The following is a 15,524-nucleotide window of genomic DNA, read 5'->3' on the forward strand; positions in this document are numbered from 1 at the left end:
TGGGAAAATCTGGCCCCGACAAACGCGGCGGAGGAGATGAATGCTATTTATCACGTCGAGTTGTCCAAATCAAATGAAGGACCAGAACAAGCCACGCCGGCTGGAATCCGCCACTTCTCATTTTATCCGAAGAGCAATCAGACTCCGACGCCGTCTCCGTGGTGGCTGGCCAGGAACCAGCATCTGCAACACCTTTGCTTGAGTGCGAATTCACTAGATTTCCCACCCCTGATGGGAGAAAAGTGGGCTTCATCACCTAACTGGTTCCTCTCGGCCCAACTGAGATTAAAGCCTCCAGGTATGACCCAGTTTGGTACCAATCAGGATAGGATGTGGTCGAGAGAGAGGGAGAGATCCAAACCTTTAAGTCGTTCATTAATCGCCACACGTTTTTCCTTCAAACCCATTTATTTACTCTGCTCCGAGTCAGAAATTGACTTTATGCTAAGCTAATCAAAGCTGAAATTGCCTGGAAAGGTGCTGGGTGAGGGTGGGGGAATAATCTAATCAGATGATCATTGAGTTTGAATTATCGCTAATTAAAACCACTGATTGCAATTGTCAACAAAGACCCCATGTGCAATATTGGTGGTGTGTTGCGGAGAAGCTACGGCGGCAGCTAGGGGACCCATTTCTTCAGTTTCTGGTGACCTCAAAGGAGTTTCCAGTCCAGAAATATATCACGAAATGAACACTGGGATTATAAATGATACTGCAAATGTGTGTGCATCCAATACATAAATAATATATAGTAATGCTAAAGTTATGTTTGTCCATTCTGGGCTACTGTACAATTGTTGGACCCACAACACAGCAGCTGTAGAGGGGGGACCGCATCAATATTTATTTAAATATCTCAATCGTCAGTGAGTGAAAAAAATAATCGCATATTACGGTTATTTCATACTATAACAAGCAGCTTTATGCATGTTATAAACACTAAACTTGTATCCACATCTCACCTGTCAACTAGCAGCTCCTAATTTCTTCTCAGAGTCGTCCTGCTGGGACAGAATGTGACAGGCCTGTGAACAATGTCTGACAGCGTGGAGTTCACGCGTTTATATTTGGAGGCCGGGTTTAATGACGCTGGAGGTGCAGCTGAGCCCAGCAGGGCAGAGAACAGCGCCACCGGTTTGAGAAGCGGCGCTGCGCCACCCAGTGGCGAAGATGAGAATAACACATTCCGATAAAGCGCGACTGCTTAAATTTCACTTTGTCGGAATAGATTTTGCACTGTTGTCGGGTTTTGGCTGTAACATTTTTCCACATCACCGAGACAGAGGCCTTCACGTGTCCAGAACAATACAGTTGCCTGCACAGGACAGGTCACACCTATAATTCGGGTATGGCGTCATTGGTGGTCCGGCTTCAGGAAACACTCAGCTTAAGTTATAATAATTGTTTGTCTGACGGTTTTGCTCCGCAGTATGCGGGTATGACGACTTAGAACTCTAACACAATTTATCGGGTCTACTTTTTTGGTAATCGCACATAAATAAAATTGCTAAACTATAATTTTAAAAGGCAAAAATGAAAACAGCCCACTATTTGGGAGACGCCTGAGAATCCTGTAGTAAAGACATCTTGTTCACCAGCAGCCACCTAAAGTTTTGACCAAAGTATGACGGCAGGTATGGATCTGATTGCTATATATCATCTGACCGCTAGAGGGCACCAAATCTCATGGATTTGACCTTTGAGTCTGCTTTTTAAGAACTTTATTCTAAAACAAAGAAAACAGTCTGGCGGTTTTAAAATATTTATTAAAAAATAAAATAGAAAAAAATATATTTACATAAAAATGTCAAAGAAAAAAAAAATACAGTGGTTCCCTCTGGCCACCAGTAGCTAGGTGTCCATTTTGTCCATTTAGAGGGTCACTGCTTACATAAATCAGCCAGGACATAGAGGGGGCTGCCATCTTTCTCTAAACGGCAGCTGCCAGCTTAAAATCCCTCATTGTGTTGCAATGGGGCAATATTACATTGCATCTATGTGTACATCTGTACATTACAACCCCAGAGGCCTCGGGCGCTCTGCGTATTTCACCTTTCTCGCCCAAATCAGCGTCGGGTGAAGGTAATGTGTCAACGCACAATCAACGGCTGCGTTCTGCCTTTCCCGACACCGTCAGAGTAAAGGTGAAAATGAGAGCGAGCTATTCTGAGGCCGCTGAGGTGCGCGGAGCTTTGAATCCGTACAGACATCCGAGGATACCGTCGAGGGCAACTCTAACCTAGTCCACAAACTTCCACAACCAATTTCATGTACGGCCTGTTAATGATGGCGGTTCTAAAACCCTAAAAACGCATTCAATTTATCACGTTAAGCATCCAACGTATAGAGTGGTTGTTGTGGCCATAATTCAAATTTATTTTGGGGGGAGGGGGTCATTTTTCATCAAATCTTGACTCATGTAGTAAATGATTAGCTCATAATCCTGCACGGAGAGCAGGATTGGTCTTGGTCTGAGACTGATCTGATGTTGGCTGAAGTTTTGACTGAAAGATCAGAGTTGCCATGGAGTACAGAAGAAAAAAAAAAACATAAATAGCATAACAGTACTGAACAGACTTTCGGTATAATTTAAAGAATTGTTGGTGGACGCGTTGTCCCATCGCAAAGCGCGCTGCAGGGTGCAAGTCGCTCTCTGGGTGCGCTTGGATGTCCCATTTAAAAACCTGCGGAGGTGGGTCCCGAAGCTTTCTCACAGACGTTTTACTATGCCACACACTACACAGACCCAGCCAATGACATTTACATCCCCCCTTTTCTTACATCTGACAGATACACGTAGAAAACTAGACTTTGAGAACATCCTAGGACCTTCGTATAGGGAGGGAGTTGGGTTGGGGGGGGGGGGGGGGGGGGGTCGCAGCATTACTCCTGTCTGACGAGCAGAGCCGCGGAAGAAAAATAATCTGAATGCAAAGATAGGAGATGACGATAAATAGAATAATCCACTTGCATAGTAATAACACTGGCGTGTGCAGTGTTCTGCGCGAGTCACGACCTTTGACAGTCCCGTCTGTGTCTGCGTGCGTGTGTGTGTCCGGTGTGCTCGCATAAACAAAGTACACACGCTCCAAGTAAACACAAAGAAAGGCATTGCAAACAATTAGCGGAAGTACCTGGCAATCAAATATACACAAGATTCCTGAATGGAATCAAAATATAATTCCCTTTCACGAGGGTCCTTGGTTCAGGAAGACTCCCCCACCCACCCCCACTTTGTCCTCATCAAGGACCACATAGGAGGAAAAAAAACAAACAAAAGGTTATCGCTGAGCATCTTAGTGTTGGTGTGAACTAGTTTACAGCTGCAGGCAGAGATGACCCCAGCCCTGGAGGGAAGTTAGGGTCCCCGTCATCCTGTCCCTTCACCAAAGAGGCCTTTTCTGACCCTCAATCAGTGGCGTTCCGCCCTCTTACTATAACCCGGATCTTCAAATTGAAGTCATAGGAGATAATGGCCTCATACGACACAATAAAAAGCCCAGCACAGCCCAGAAAATGAAGGGAGGTGAGCCTATATGTTTAAAAAAGCCAGAATTCCACACAACGTGAAGGCATTACTGATAAGACTCCGCCTCCCGTGGGCAGAAAGATGGTGAAAGACAAAGAGAGCACGGCTGCCGCTCTCCTGACGTTAAGAACACAAATGCGCAGTGGTGAGGTGTCCCTGCTCAAGCTCTCTGCTCAACACTCCCTCCATTTTAGGCCAAAACAAGAGGTACATTCTCTCCCTGCGAGTTTCAGGATGTCCCAGGGTGCAATATTCCTCCCTCCTCTTCCCTCCAGGATGCCAGAGACTAACTAGGCCGAGGAACAAAACTTCCACGAGGAACTCGACAGTCACCTCGCCCAATTTCCATCAGGCAGCTAAGGAAAAAAAAACACACTATCAAGACAGAAGGTCCGTATCCCTTCCTGTTCCCGTTTAACAAAAATAAAATCCTCAGCTGGAGAGGGGAGAGACGGAGAGGCTGTAAACTGGGCTCCACACACACTCACACACATTTTGTAAACAAAATTTAAAATTCTAGAAAAATAACAGTATAAAAATGCCTTTTAACACACAAACACACAAAATTAAATAACTATTACTTTAGCCCCACCCTTGGAAAAAAAAAAAATATTGCACAACATGAAAGTTTGTTCTTAAGTGTACAACCTGCAAACAAGACCTGACCTGAAAAAAATGTAAAAAAAATACTGAACGTGACATAATACTGAAAAAAAAGGAGAGAAAACCGTGAACAAAGGTCATGCAGGAATGGAAAAGTAAAAGGCAGCAGGAGGAGGAAGCAGAGAAGAGGGCTGTTCATCCACTGGGCGGTGGCGGCAGCCAGAGTTGAAATCTGCTGGTCTCTGGCCCGTCTGTCTGTCTGTCCGTCCGTCCGTCCGTCTGCCTGCCTGCCACGGTGACCACAGAACCAGGGTCCTTCGCCCGGGGGTGGAGAGGGTTCCCCTCCCTGGATCGAGTGGTTTATCTGCTTATGCTGACGGGCAGACTGTCCCTCTTTCTGCGTCGCCACGTGTTGCGGTGATACTGTGTGTGGGTGTGAGCGTGCGTGTGACCGCGGTTAGCCACGGCGGGGTTGTTGGCTAGCGGTGGGTTATGGAAGCCCTTCGGGTTGAACTTGACTCCGTTCTGTAAGTGGATATAAAGGAACAGGAACTTAATCGGAGCAGGGACAGAAGAGTATATGAGCGCCACACATCACAAACTCAACACTGTTCTAGGATCTGAACTCAACTCCCTTCAAAAACCAGGAGGGGGGAGTTTCTGGTTATTTATCCCTGGAGTTGGTTACCATGGCAACACATTGCGTTCAAAAGAATGGAGACAGCTCAGGAGAAACAAACATGAAGTGCGAGTGCGTGAAAGAGTCCGCCCCGTTCGTGGCGTCCTGCGCCTACCTTGTGTGTGTGGCTGGAGTGGGGACTGGGCGGAGGCTGGGGGCTGGATGGGGCGGGGGCATGAGCATGGGCTGGGGGAGGCATATGGAAGAAGGGGGGGAGCCCGGTGTCTATACACACCTGTCTGCCAGGTATGGAGTGCATTGCTAGACCACCGGGCAGTGAGACGCGAGCCTGGGGGGACAGAAATGAGCTTTTATTCCCGTCTACATGTTCACCAAAAACCCGTCACATGATCTCTACATACCTGAGAGCCTGGGTGTATGAGCAGGGGGTGTCCCCCCATGCTGGGTTTTCCTGTTCCCATGCTGAGGCCGGGTGGTAAAGCGAGTCGCAGAGGTGGGAATGAGGGGTAGGGATGCATGGCTGGTGGCGGAACAGGACGTGGGGGGGCTGAATCCGAGTCCTGGAGATAATGAGGAGGGAGGAGAGTCATTGAAATCTGCACGAAACCATCAATCAGATCAGAAATCATGACGCTGTAATCAACATAAGCCATGTGGAGCGAGTGGTGGGCGTCCTTACGTTGTCTGACCCAGACAGCGAGGACACCGAGGAGGATGAAGAGTGCTGCTGGGGGCTGGAAATGGACATGGGGGAGTCTGCGCTGTGCGGCGACACCGAGTCCCTCTGCTGCTCCTCTGACCCGACGCCGGTACCGACCACACAGGGGACCTGCTCCGACACCAGCGGCTTCGGAGGTGAAACTACAAAGCGGACAAGGTCCTGAAAGTTACACCTGCACGCCTGATCTGCTGCATAACAGCGCTAGTTTAATTAACTCTATTTACTGTACGGAACATTGATCAGGACACGGTTATAACTGAGGCCAACACATGCACAGGAAGGTCTACCTCTGTTGTCAGGTCGAGTCGCGTCCCTGCCCCCCCACTTCTTAATGATCCACTCCCTGTAGTCAATCACTTCCTGGGTCAACCTAATTATCCTGCCCAAGGTGCTGGGGAGGAGACGGAGGGAGTTTAGAGCAGCTCTGTTCCGGCCTTGCATATGCCTGTACTGTGGATTTAAGACTGACCTTTCTGAGTCTTTGTTGGGATAAGACCGTGCCAGCGGGGACACGGCATGACTCAGGACGGTGTAGGCATAGTCAAACACCTGCTTCACGTGCATGGCACCATAGGACCCCCGTCCCACATCATTACCTAGATGGAGAAGGAACAAAAGAGGGTTTTTTTTTAACATAATGCAGAGGGATATGAAGTCAATTTGTTATCATTGCCAACCTGGAAGAAGGGGGTCTTCTATGCAGAGCATGGATGGTCTGTATCCGTTATTCATTTCCTTCATGATCTCCTCTTTGGCCATGTACGAACCGCCATTCTTGATACGAATCCCAGTTTTCAAGTAGTTGAAATGGCGACCATACAGCTCAAAGAATTCAATCAGCAACACGCCCAAATTTTCATTGGGGTTCCTGGCATCGATGCGAGGGTGAAGCTGCGAAGTGAGTGCGGAAATTCTAAATTCTATCGCTGCTTTAATATTGACAGTAAGACCAGAGCTCCGGTTCTACTACAACAGGAACCTTTCATATCCTGTTACTGTACCTGCAGGAAACTGATGACCATGAGGATGAGACTGTACGAGCTGATTCCTCCGGTGAAGACTTCGTTCAAGTCCCTCTGCAGCAGAAACTGCTTCAGCACAAAGATCAGGTAAGGCAGCACTGGGTACATCTGAAAGAGGGAGACGTGAGTGAGAAAGGACTGAGCTGAGACGCTTCCTGGGCTTCCACGGCAAACAAAAGCACCTCCGAGGGTTATGGGGACCGTGGAGAACACTGGGCGCCCCTCCCATCTCAGAAAAATCCAATAACATCCCGTAGGCCACTGCCCAGCCTGTAAACACCCTGTTTAAGCGGCTGCTGTTGGCCTGATGGGTGTTCTATTGTATCCCCGTGACAGCTGGGTTGCGGCTGAGTGCAACTGTCAATGTTCAGGTTGCAACACGCCAACATCGTGGAGCTAAAATGCAACACCGGGAAAAGCAACAAAAACAAAAATCTGGAATTCCTCTGCTGCGTCAACCGTCAGCACCTGTGACTAACACGATCCACCTTCAGCAGGAACCCTGCAGGTGGATCTCGCCTCTGCTGCAGAGGTCGTCGGCAGCACCCAGGCTAACATACGGGGAGGTTAGCACCGTAGCCTGGACCTATGCTAACGTGGGCCTGGAAATGAACGGAGTTTTACTGGCTTCGAGTCATTTAGACCTGCTAGACTGAACCAGCCATGCAACCTGAGGGACAATCAAAGATGTTTTCAAGCAACACATTATAATAAACCAATATGTATATGATAAAATAATATAAAAAAGGGAGTATGCTAGAAGCATCTGATGAAAACAATGGAACCGCATGGCTTTTGTTTTTCTGGTCACCAGATAATGGACAAAAGGATTTATAGATGTTTGTATAAGTATTTAATTACCTTAAAGAGACTCCATGTTATTGTTGGCGGACATTATGTATAACATGAGGGATGCATAATGTTATCCTTGCAGCATGGGAGCTCAGATAAGCCATTGTTGCTCTGGCATCACTGTTAGCTAACATAACAATAGCTGTTCAGGGTTTCCCACATTTACTGTTTGGTGGGTGGTCACAATGTAAACACTGCCCGACACACTGAGCATTATTTTAAACCAAATCAGCTCTTGTCTTCCATTCTACCGATAAACTGGGAGTGGAAATCATGATCTTAACTGGGTTTAAAACACAGCAATGTCTCCTCTGCACTTTGAAAAAGTATATCCCACCTTAACGTAATCTTTAATGAAGCTGGCTGCCTTCACACCAGTCTCGACATTGAAACTGATGTCCACCTTCACCTCTGTCTCCTGGTCAGTCAGCTTGATGATTGGAACCTGAATAGAGAGGAATATTACTGAATCTAGTGGAAAAGCAGGCATTTTCATGGAAGGACTCATGAAATAGAATGAAAAATGAGTAATCAAATATAATATTATCTTAGAAATCAACACAGAAGCACAATTTACAGTCCATGTTGGAGTGCATGTTATAGCTCTTAATGACAGAACTCGTTATATTAAACGTCAAACAGGGCAGGCATAGACTGATTCGTATTTAATTGGAATTCATATTTACTATTTTGCTGCTACTGGGATATTTTAGCATGCCTCAAGACCGTGCTGAGTATTTATAACTAAAAAGACAACTGATAGCATGGCTCTCTTCTCTCTATCTTGCAAACAGATGGAAGACCGTAATTGAGCGTCTTCCTCCCTCTACGGTAATTTCACGGAGGGGAAAATGGCACAGGAGCCAAGGCTTTGTACCTCACATCATCTGAAGGCCATAGGGAGAAACTCTAAAGATCTGCCAAATTGTGATTATGCTGGGTTTATTCCAATTAATTTGCCAATTACGACACCAATGACATTAAGTTTCTCTTGCGAATATCAAACTTCCAATGCTGCTCATATAATATCATTAAGACTATCAAAACATCTAATTACGCTATATCTTGAGGCTAAACCAGTATGAGAATCGCTGAGGAACGTGTCCTGTTTGCAAACACTCACTGTAGCTTTGTCCAGCACTTTAATGGAGAAAGGTTCTGCCACGTTATGCTTACGAAGAGCTTGTTCCAGCTCCTGGAGAGGAGGTCGCTCCCACTTCCCAAACACTACCAGATCAATATCACTGAATGCCAAAAAATGAAAAAGCAAAGCTTAAATACTCCCCAACAAAACCCATCAGGCAGGAATGAACAGTTCTTTTATAATAAACAAAAAGGTCTTACCTGGTTGGAAGATACAGCCCTGTGCTAAAGCTGCCAAATATCTGGACCTGGAAGAACAGTCACAGAAATATGAAAATCAAGAGCAAAATCTGCTATTTTACTGTTATCATCAAGAACAGTGGACAAATATTGGTGAAGTATTATTACAAATCAATACTGGGCCATTTATTTCAACATAATGTCAGCTGAGGGAAGAGTAAAACTGCATGCTGACAGTTTCCAAATTGAGTAGTGAAGATTTGTGGGGAAATGGAGCCCTTTCTCATTCGTCTCGTAAATTTGACAAAGCAACACCGCGAAGACAGGCCACGATTAATAGACAGATAAAAGGGGGGAAAAGGGGGCTGGTGCAAATCACAGGCCTGATCCATTTACCTGACAATCTAAATCACAGCCTGACAAACCGCAAACGCCTGCTGCGCTGCATGTTTTGCATGATTTAGTCAAGAGAGTGGGGTCTTACATCAATGCTATATCGCTGCAATACCCAACCAGCTGCAGGATCCCCAATGAGAAATGTTTCCTACGAATTTCATTATTTGCAGGGACTGGCCAGATGTTCAACACTGCACAGCAGCTGAATTTCTCATTTGAGCTGTATACAGACCCACGATCATATCCTATGTTGTCCCTTTCACACAGTATTAAAATGCCTTTAAGTTCATTTCTAGATTAATGTAGCATGAATTAATATATAAATCTGCTTATTTGTTCCAATTTGTTTGGAAGTGCAACAGTTTAAGGTAAAGATAGCTGGCAGGGTGGAGGTTTTAAAGGGTTTAAAGTCAGTTGCTGTTGTGAAAACAGGACAGTGAGTGGAGGAAAAAAATCTTCTTGAATGTGAGGTTTGTCCTCAGGTAATTTCAAACAACATCTTGATGGAAAAGGTTGGGGTTAAGAATGTGTTACAACAGGTCTGTATCTGTCAAATATTAATGAAGGCATTTATGGAATTAAGTAAGGTATAAATAGACTCAAACATCACAATAGCCTGAAATAAAATTCAACAAATGAATCAGCTTTTTCCAAGAAAAGAAAACTTGGTCAGATAGCAACGACCTACAGCTCAACATCAGGTGACAAAAACACTCTAATTTTAAAATCTTATCTAATTTGTACACAAATATTCCAATTTACATTTTTTTTTTTTTTTTTTTAAAAACCAACCACAACAAAGCTGAACTTTCACCCTTTGGTCATGAACTCATTCTCTGTTATTTGTTCCCACAAATAACACCAACTCCTACGTGTTACTGAATGAGGGTTAGAAGAGAAAAAGAAGTGTCTGTCTTACATCTGCAGTAGGCCACAGCTCCTTGATGATGGTCTCTATCCGGTTAACCACCTCCTTCCTCATAGCTGCTTCCTCTGGCCGGGGAGACATGAAGTTGTAGAAGTCTATCACCTCTTCATGGAGTCTGGAAAAAAATAATACTTATCACATGAAATATTTTGAGCTGCACATACATAAGCTGAAGAGAGTTTATGAGCATTATACATGATTAACATGGCAATCCATTTTTATTTTCTGCAAAGGAGATGATTTTTTTCAACCAGTGACAAAAGAATGCATCAAGACACCACCTCTATTGTGTCTTAAGTGCCTGTTCAAGTGTCATTTTAAAAGTTTAATTATACACTTATAACAACCATTAACCACTGAACACAATGTACGTTTTAGAAAAAGAATAATCTGCTGTATCCTTAAGACTCTGATTCACAAAAGGAAGATGAAGAACCCTTTTTATGGGCAATACTGGGAGAGACAACAACATGTGCTGCTTTTAATGGGGACATTTGGTTCCCTTTAAAATTAATGCATGACAACACACTCAGAGTGCAACATTTAAAGATGATACCACACACCCTCCGATGCATCCATGTGGAATTAGAATGCTTATACTATAGCTCGCTTCATACCGGTGGTGCAAAACTTGTAAAGATTTTTGACCGGTCAAATGCCTTCACACAGTGGAACACTGTTTAACCCTGTGGCCATTTAATTTTCTCGGAATGCACATCATAATGTTGGTGTGAAATACAAAACAGGGAGACTGTCACAATCAATTACCAGAGCCCTGGAGGGAAAGCAGGCATTCCGTGTGCCTACTCAGAAAACTTTGTTAGAAAGCCACAGCGTAGCCCTGCCAATAGCCCACCACAGACAGGAAGCACAGCTATGGTGGGACGCCGCAGTTAAATAAGAGATTTGAAAATATAGGGAGGTAAACAACACCTTTTCTGCAATACCTGCAATCCATATTGCTGGCAAGTGCCGTTCACACACTTACAAACATGGAACCAAAGATTACTTTCAGCTTTTCTGTATCATTTTTAAATGCTGCACATCAAACCACATGTGCATTTTAGTCCCAGTTGTATGGAAAAATGACACTGAAAGATATTTATCTCGATGCATAGACATATAAAGATTCTGCAAATGACAGCAGATGGATGACAAGGAGGGACAGTAGAAAAAGCCTGTGAGCACCAAGAGAACGAGGCTATCAAAGACAGAATCTAGAATTCCTCTGACTTTTTTTTAGCCGGCAATCTACTTAAGTTTGGGAGCAGTTGTGAAACTTTTGTTCAAGCTTGTGGTGGGACTTTTATGACGAGTCCTTGCACTGAAAAATCCCAGATGGGTGAAACCTTCCATTACAAATATCACAAGGGCCTGCAACACATCTGGAAGTTGCTTGTCCATTTGTTTTAAAGATAGCATTTGTCATTACAACTTGACCTGATGTATAATAGCTGTATAACCCTTATCACTGCACTACCTAAAATAAGATAATTAGCTTTTGTAAACATGAAATAGCAATTTGTGACTTCAGAAAATGACACTCTGAAGACGGTGGAATACATTTAAATCATGCCAGCACCCAAAAGCGGAATAAATGATGAAAATATACACCTAATATTTAACAGCACAAAAGTTTCTCTGTGGACGCGGGGTAACATTTCTGAATTTTTAAGTGCATTTTAATATATTTGCATCCTGTTTATTTATACCGTATAAAAACAGAAAACCTGTTAGCCAAGTTAGCTTCAAGGGAATGCGCAACAAAGTTACGTATCCGCTTAAGAACTTTCTCAATAAACTCTCTGAAGTACGCGACTTTCCTCAAAACAACTTCGCGCTGTAGACAAGCATTTAAAAACACGTTTGAATGAAGATTCGAAGGTTTAAATCTCGAAATGTTTTTCGAAGTTTGATATTTCATTTCCACGGCTAAGTTCAAACTTCAAAAAGCAGAGACGGTACTTCCGGTCTCGCGAGTCTTTGATGTAACGGTAGCTTTTCAGCCATGAACCGAGTCACCCAAACCTGCTCAGGCTGGAATGTTCGTCCTATTGCCCAGAATTAGTACCTCGAAGCACCTTACATCTAATTTTCACACTGCGTAACTTTAAAATTTATAAGTATAAAAGGCGAGTAAGCGCCCTAAAGCCGTTAACAGCGCTCACACACACACACTCACCCGAGGACTCCGGGGTTGTACTTCCTCGTCTTCCAGGGAGTCCAAGTGCTCGCGTTATGACCATTAGTGCAGTTTGAAAGCAAATAATTCATCCCATAAGTGCTCGCTTTGTTGTCATTTTTCCTTCTTCCTGGGTGGTGCCCGTGTGTGTGATTTACAGGTGCGGATGGGTGAACCTGGTGTCGATTCACGCATATCTGCTGTAGATTAAAAACCGGGTGCTCCTGTAGGTGACGGTGATGTTGGTGGTAGAGGTTGACATTATTGTCCATGGGGTCGCTCGCGTTAAAAGCCAGATTGGGACCCCCGGCGTTTTTATTCATGTTGCCCGTTACGTTTCCCCCCATAGTCCTCTCGAGTGAGCAGCTGGATGAAGGGCTGTCCGTCTCGGATTCCTGCGAGGAGGACGAGGAGACGGACCCCGTCTTGGGGGGCAGAGCTTTCCCCTCACCTGGAATAGCGGTGTTAGCCACGGGGAAGGAGTCGTTTACGTTCCCGTTAGGCAAAGAAATGCCCAGCGATGAAATCGCAGTGCCGCTTATACTCGTAATTCCGTTCATGATGCTGTGATGGCTGCTGCCGTTCCTCAGATTGGCAGCGGCATTACCGCCGCTGCTCTTACTCGATGCCATAGCGGTCGCCACATTTTTAAAAATATCCAGAGCGGTGTAGTTCACGCAGTGGTTGTGGTTCTGATTGTGGAGCTGCTGCTGGGCGGACAGCGTCCGCACTCCCTGAGAGGTCTCCCAGACGTGCATCCATAAGACGTTTGCAGGTCCTTTCTGTTCGGGCTGAATCCAAGCTACCCTCGGATCCATTCAACTTCTCTTCCTCTAGTACCCCCTTCAAGTATCTAAAGCTAGCGAGGCCGTTGTGACGCTAAGTCGCTACTCGGACCCTTTGAAGGTCGCCGCACTGTCTGGAGTGACACAAAGACAAATACTCTAAAACTTAAACCGAAAAAGAACCATTGGTAAAATGATCCCTTTACTCCGCTAGCTGAAGAAAAATGCTAGCCGTTTCCTACGGGAATTCAATATGGCGTACTGGCTTCAAATCCTTGCGCATGCGCCCCAGAAGGGGTTTCTTTAAAATGACTGCGCCCCCTCATCCGCCCACTCTTTTATCGCACCGGTTAACCAATAAATTGCAAAACGACGCGGACATTTCTATTTTGCCATTATTCGCTCAAACACTTGAAGTCTACGGAGAGCTAAAAGTATCCGACAGGAGTCCGGAGGAAGCCAGAGAGCAGGGCGACAACGCCGACTGTATCCCCCCGCCTCCCCGCCACCAAAGTGGGTGGTTTCAGAGTGGATCCCCCGTCGCTATGAGGCTGCACACTAAAGGTTCATTTCAAACGAAACAAAACTTAAAAGACTATCTAGCATAACAGCAGATTCATTACATACAACATTAAACGCGAAGACAGTTATAATGCAAAAGAAAACTTGACACAGTTAGTTGCAGCGTAATTTATTTTTCAAAAGGAAAATGATAGCAACAGAGCAACATGACTCTTCTGAAAACAGTTTCATCCTTTCCCTGCTGGCAAAGACGGCTTGAAGTCCTAATAAAATCTGTCTACCAAAATGCCACTCATAGATCACTAAAGGCTTACAAAGCATTTCAGTGGGGAAGCCTTTTTCTTATTATCCAAGTGTAAGTTGAGCTCATTCTTTTTCTGTTTATTATTACTGATGTAGCTATACCATGCATCACACTCTCAAAAACAGCTCACAGGTGGTGTTGATCCTGGCTGCACCAACGGCCATATTCTAGCCCATTAAACTGCGTGATGGAGCTGAGGCAGGCTGAATAAAGGCATAACCTGCATCTCCTGCATGTAAACATGAGCGAGGGGGAGAGGGACTGTCTTGCATAATGCCCACCCCCCTACGCCATTACTACTCACGTGCAGCATGTGACAGAGTCAAGGAAAGCCCCCCAGAGCAAAATATATGGCAGCGAGGATGTGCAGCTCTGTGTGTAACACAGCTGCTCACTCCACTGCACGCCCTTGGAAATGCTCTTCTATCTTTCTCACTCCATCATTACGTGGAAACAGGCGTTCGAGTGACACATCAGATCGAATAGGTCAACCTCATGTCTGTTATGCACACTGACAGACACGTGTGCCAGTATTTTGGTGATTTGAAGAATGGCTTGTCTCATTTTTAACAGGTTTAAAACACAGGTTGACTTACCGTACTTCTAGATAGATACTTTATTATCAATTCACTCCATGTTTTGAACATACAGATGAACTGAAATACTGTTTCTCTTTTCTCTAGCTTATCATGTTGTAAAAACTGAAATGAAAATTAAAAATGAATAGAATAACATAAAATAACAATATAAGTGAGGCAAAAAAAGGGGGGGGGGGGTCAAAATATGGTGACAGGCTCGTGACACACATTGTCTAACACACCTTGTCTGTGCAAGAGTGCAAGTTTGTACGATGCTCAAAGGCTAAACTGTAATTGCAGATATTTAAAAAAGAAGCCTGAAACATGTCCTGAATAACAATGAAGCAGCAGCAGGTTCCAGATATTCCATCCATATTACCAGAAGGCTGTAGCTACACGGTTGTATCAACAGCCATTTTACATTCATGCTCACGAGCCTGTCGCCAATGGTGTCAGCCCAACTGCGAGGTTATATACAACATAACAACAATCAACATCCAGCTGCAGGCCCACAACCCTATAAGGTCCACGCAGATTGCGCCACCTACAGGCAAAGAAAGGCACCTTTTGGGTCCTACTCGGCACGTAAAATCTGTAATTTAAAGAGGGACGTTTCATTATCCTACTGCCTATAATGTCACATATGTAATATATAATTTGCAGGAAAAAGCCACTCCTATTTAATTGGAAAAAGTGTAGTTCTGTTGACTGCCCTGTTTGCATTTTTATTAGGGGCCAGTCTCTGACAAGCCAATCTCAATTTATGGACCAGTAAAATATGATGAGCAGCCTGCAAAGTAACTCTTTCTTCTCTCAGCTCTGTGCAGGGAGCCATAGCAGTCTGGTATAAATGGAGGCTGTGTAATATATTGACGCAATTACAGCACGCTTGGTTAGAGGATTCACAGTGGAAACAGAGTTAACCAGTTTGGATTGTGAAGGACGGCCGTACGCAGGGCCTTTAGCTGCATCAGCCTTTGGCTCTGTTAATCACACCGACACGGCTCAAACCGTGTGAAAAAACATGACCAATTAAATGTAGTTAAAATGAAGTCAAACTCATATGGACGTGAGCTTGGCTGCTACCCATTGTGGAAATGAACAGCAGCCCGGGTATTTAATCTAAAAGAAAATGTGAC

At 44.7% G+C, this 15,524-nt stretch overlaps 1 protein-coding gene across 3 annotated transcripts; it reads right to left on the bottom strand.

Annotated features, from left to right (window-relative positions):
* Window positions 1-1,746: 1,746 nt before the first annotated feature.
* On the bottom strand, window positions 1,747-13,491 carry tent4a (terminal nucleotidyltransferase 4A). Of its 3 annotated transcripts, none has more exons than XM_011609024.2 (13): window positions 12,197-13,491; window positions 10,006-10,129; window positions 8,712-8,758; window positions 8,491-8,611; window positions 7,705-7,812; window positions 6,495-6,623; window positions 6,171-6,384; window positions 5,963-6,089; window positions 5,781-5,884; window positions 5,452-5,633; window positions 5,174-5,332; window positions 5,047-5,100; window positions 1,747-4,657 (listed from the first exon to the last, which is right to left on the bottom strand). In XM_011609024.2, the coding sequence occupies exons 1-13, from the start codon at window positions 13,012-13,014 to the stop codon at window positions 4,493-4,495; spliced, it is 2,352 nt and encodes a 783-aa protein (XP_011607326.1). In that variant the 5' UTR covers window positions 13,015-13,491; the 3' UTR covers window positions 1,747-4,492. The 3 variants fall into 3 exon arrangements, with proteins under 3 accessions (XP_011607326.1, XP_003969058.2, XP_029700635.1); XM_003969009.3 differs by having other exon boundaries at window positions 4,927-5,100; window positions 12,197-13,490; XM_029844775.1 differs by lacking the exon at window positions 12,197-13,491 and adding an exon at window positions 10,783-12,190 and having other exon boundaries at window positions 4,927-5,100.
* Between the last annotated feature and the right edge of the window lie 2,033 nt (window positions 13,492-15,524).

This window comes from Takifugu rubripes, chromosome 12, assembly GCF_901000725.2.
Source record: "Takifugu rubripes chromosome 12, fTakRub1.2, whole genome shotgun sequence".
Classification (NCBI taxonomy): Eukaryota; Metazoa; Chordata; class Actinopteri; order Tetraodontiformes; family Tetraodontidae; genus Takifugu; species Takifugu rubripes.

Bases quoted from the DNA above. Each gene is read 5' to 3' on its own strand.
- tent4a (XM_003969009.3), bottom strand. From the start codon at position 13,014: ATGGATCCGAGGGTAGCTTGGATTCAGCCCGAACAGAAAGGACCTGCA. The intron at 10,130-12,196 runs GTGAGTGTGTGT...ATTTTTTTCCAG, and splicing joins TACAACCCCGGAGTCCTCGG to ACTCCATGAAGAGGTGATAG. The intron at 6,624-7,704 runs GTGGGATATACT...TCCCTCTTTCAG, and splicing joins TCATTAAAGATTACGTTAAG to ATGTACCCAGTGCTGCCTTA.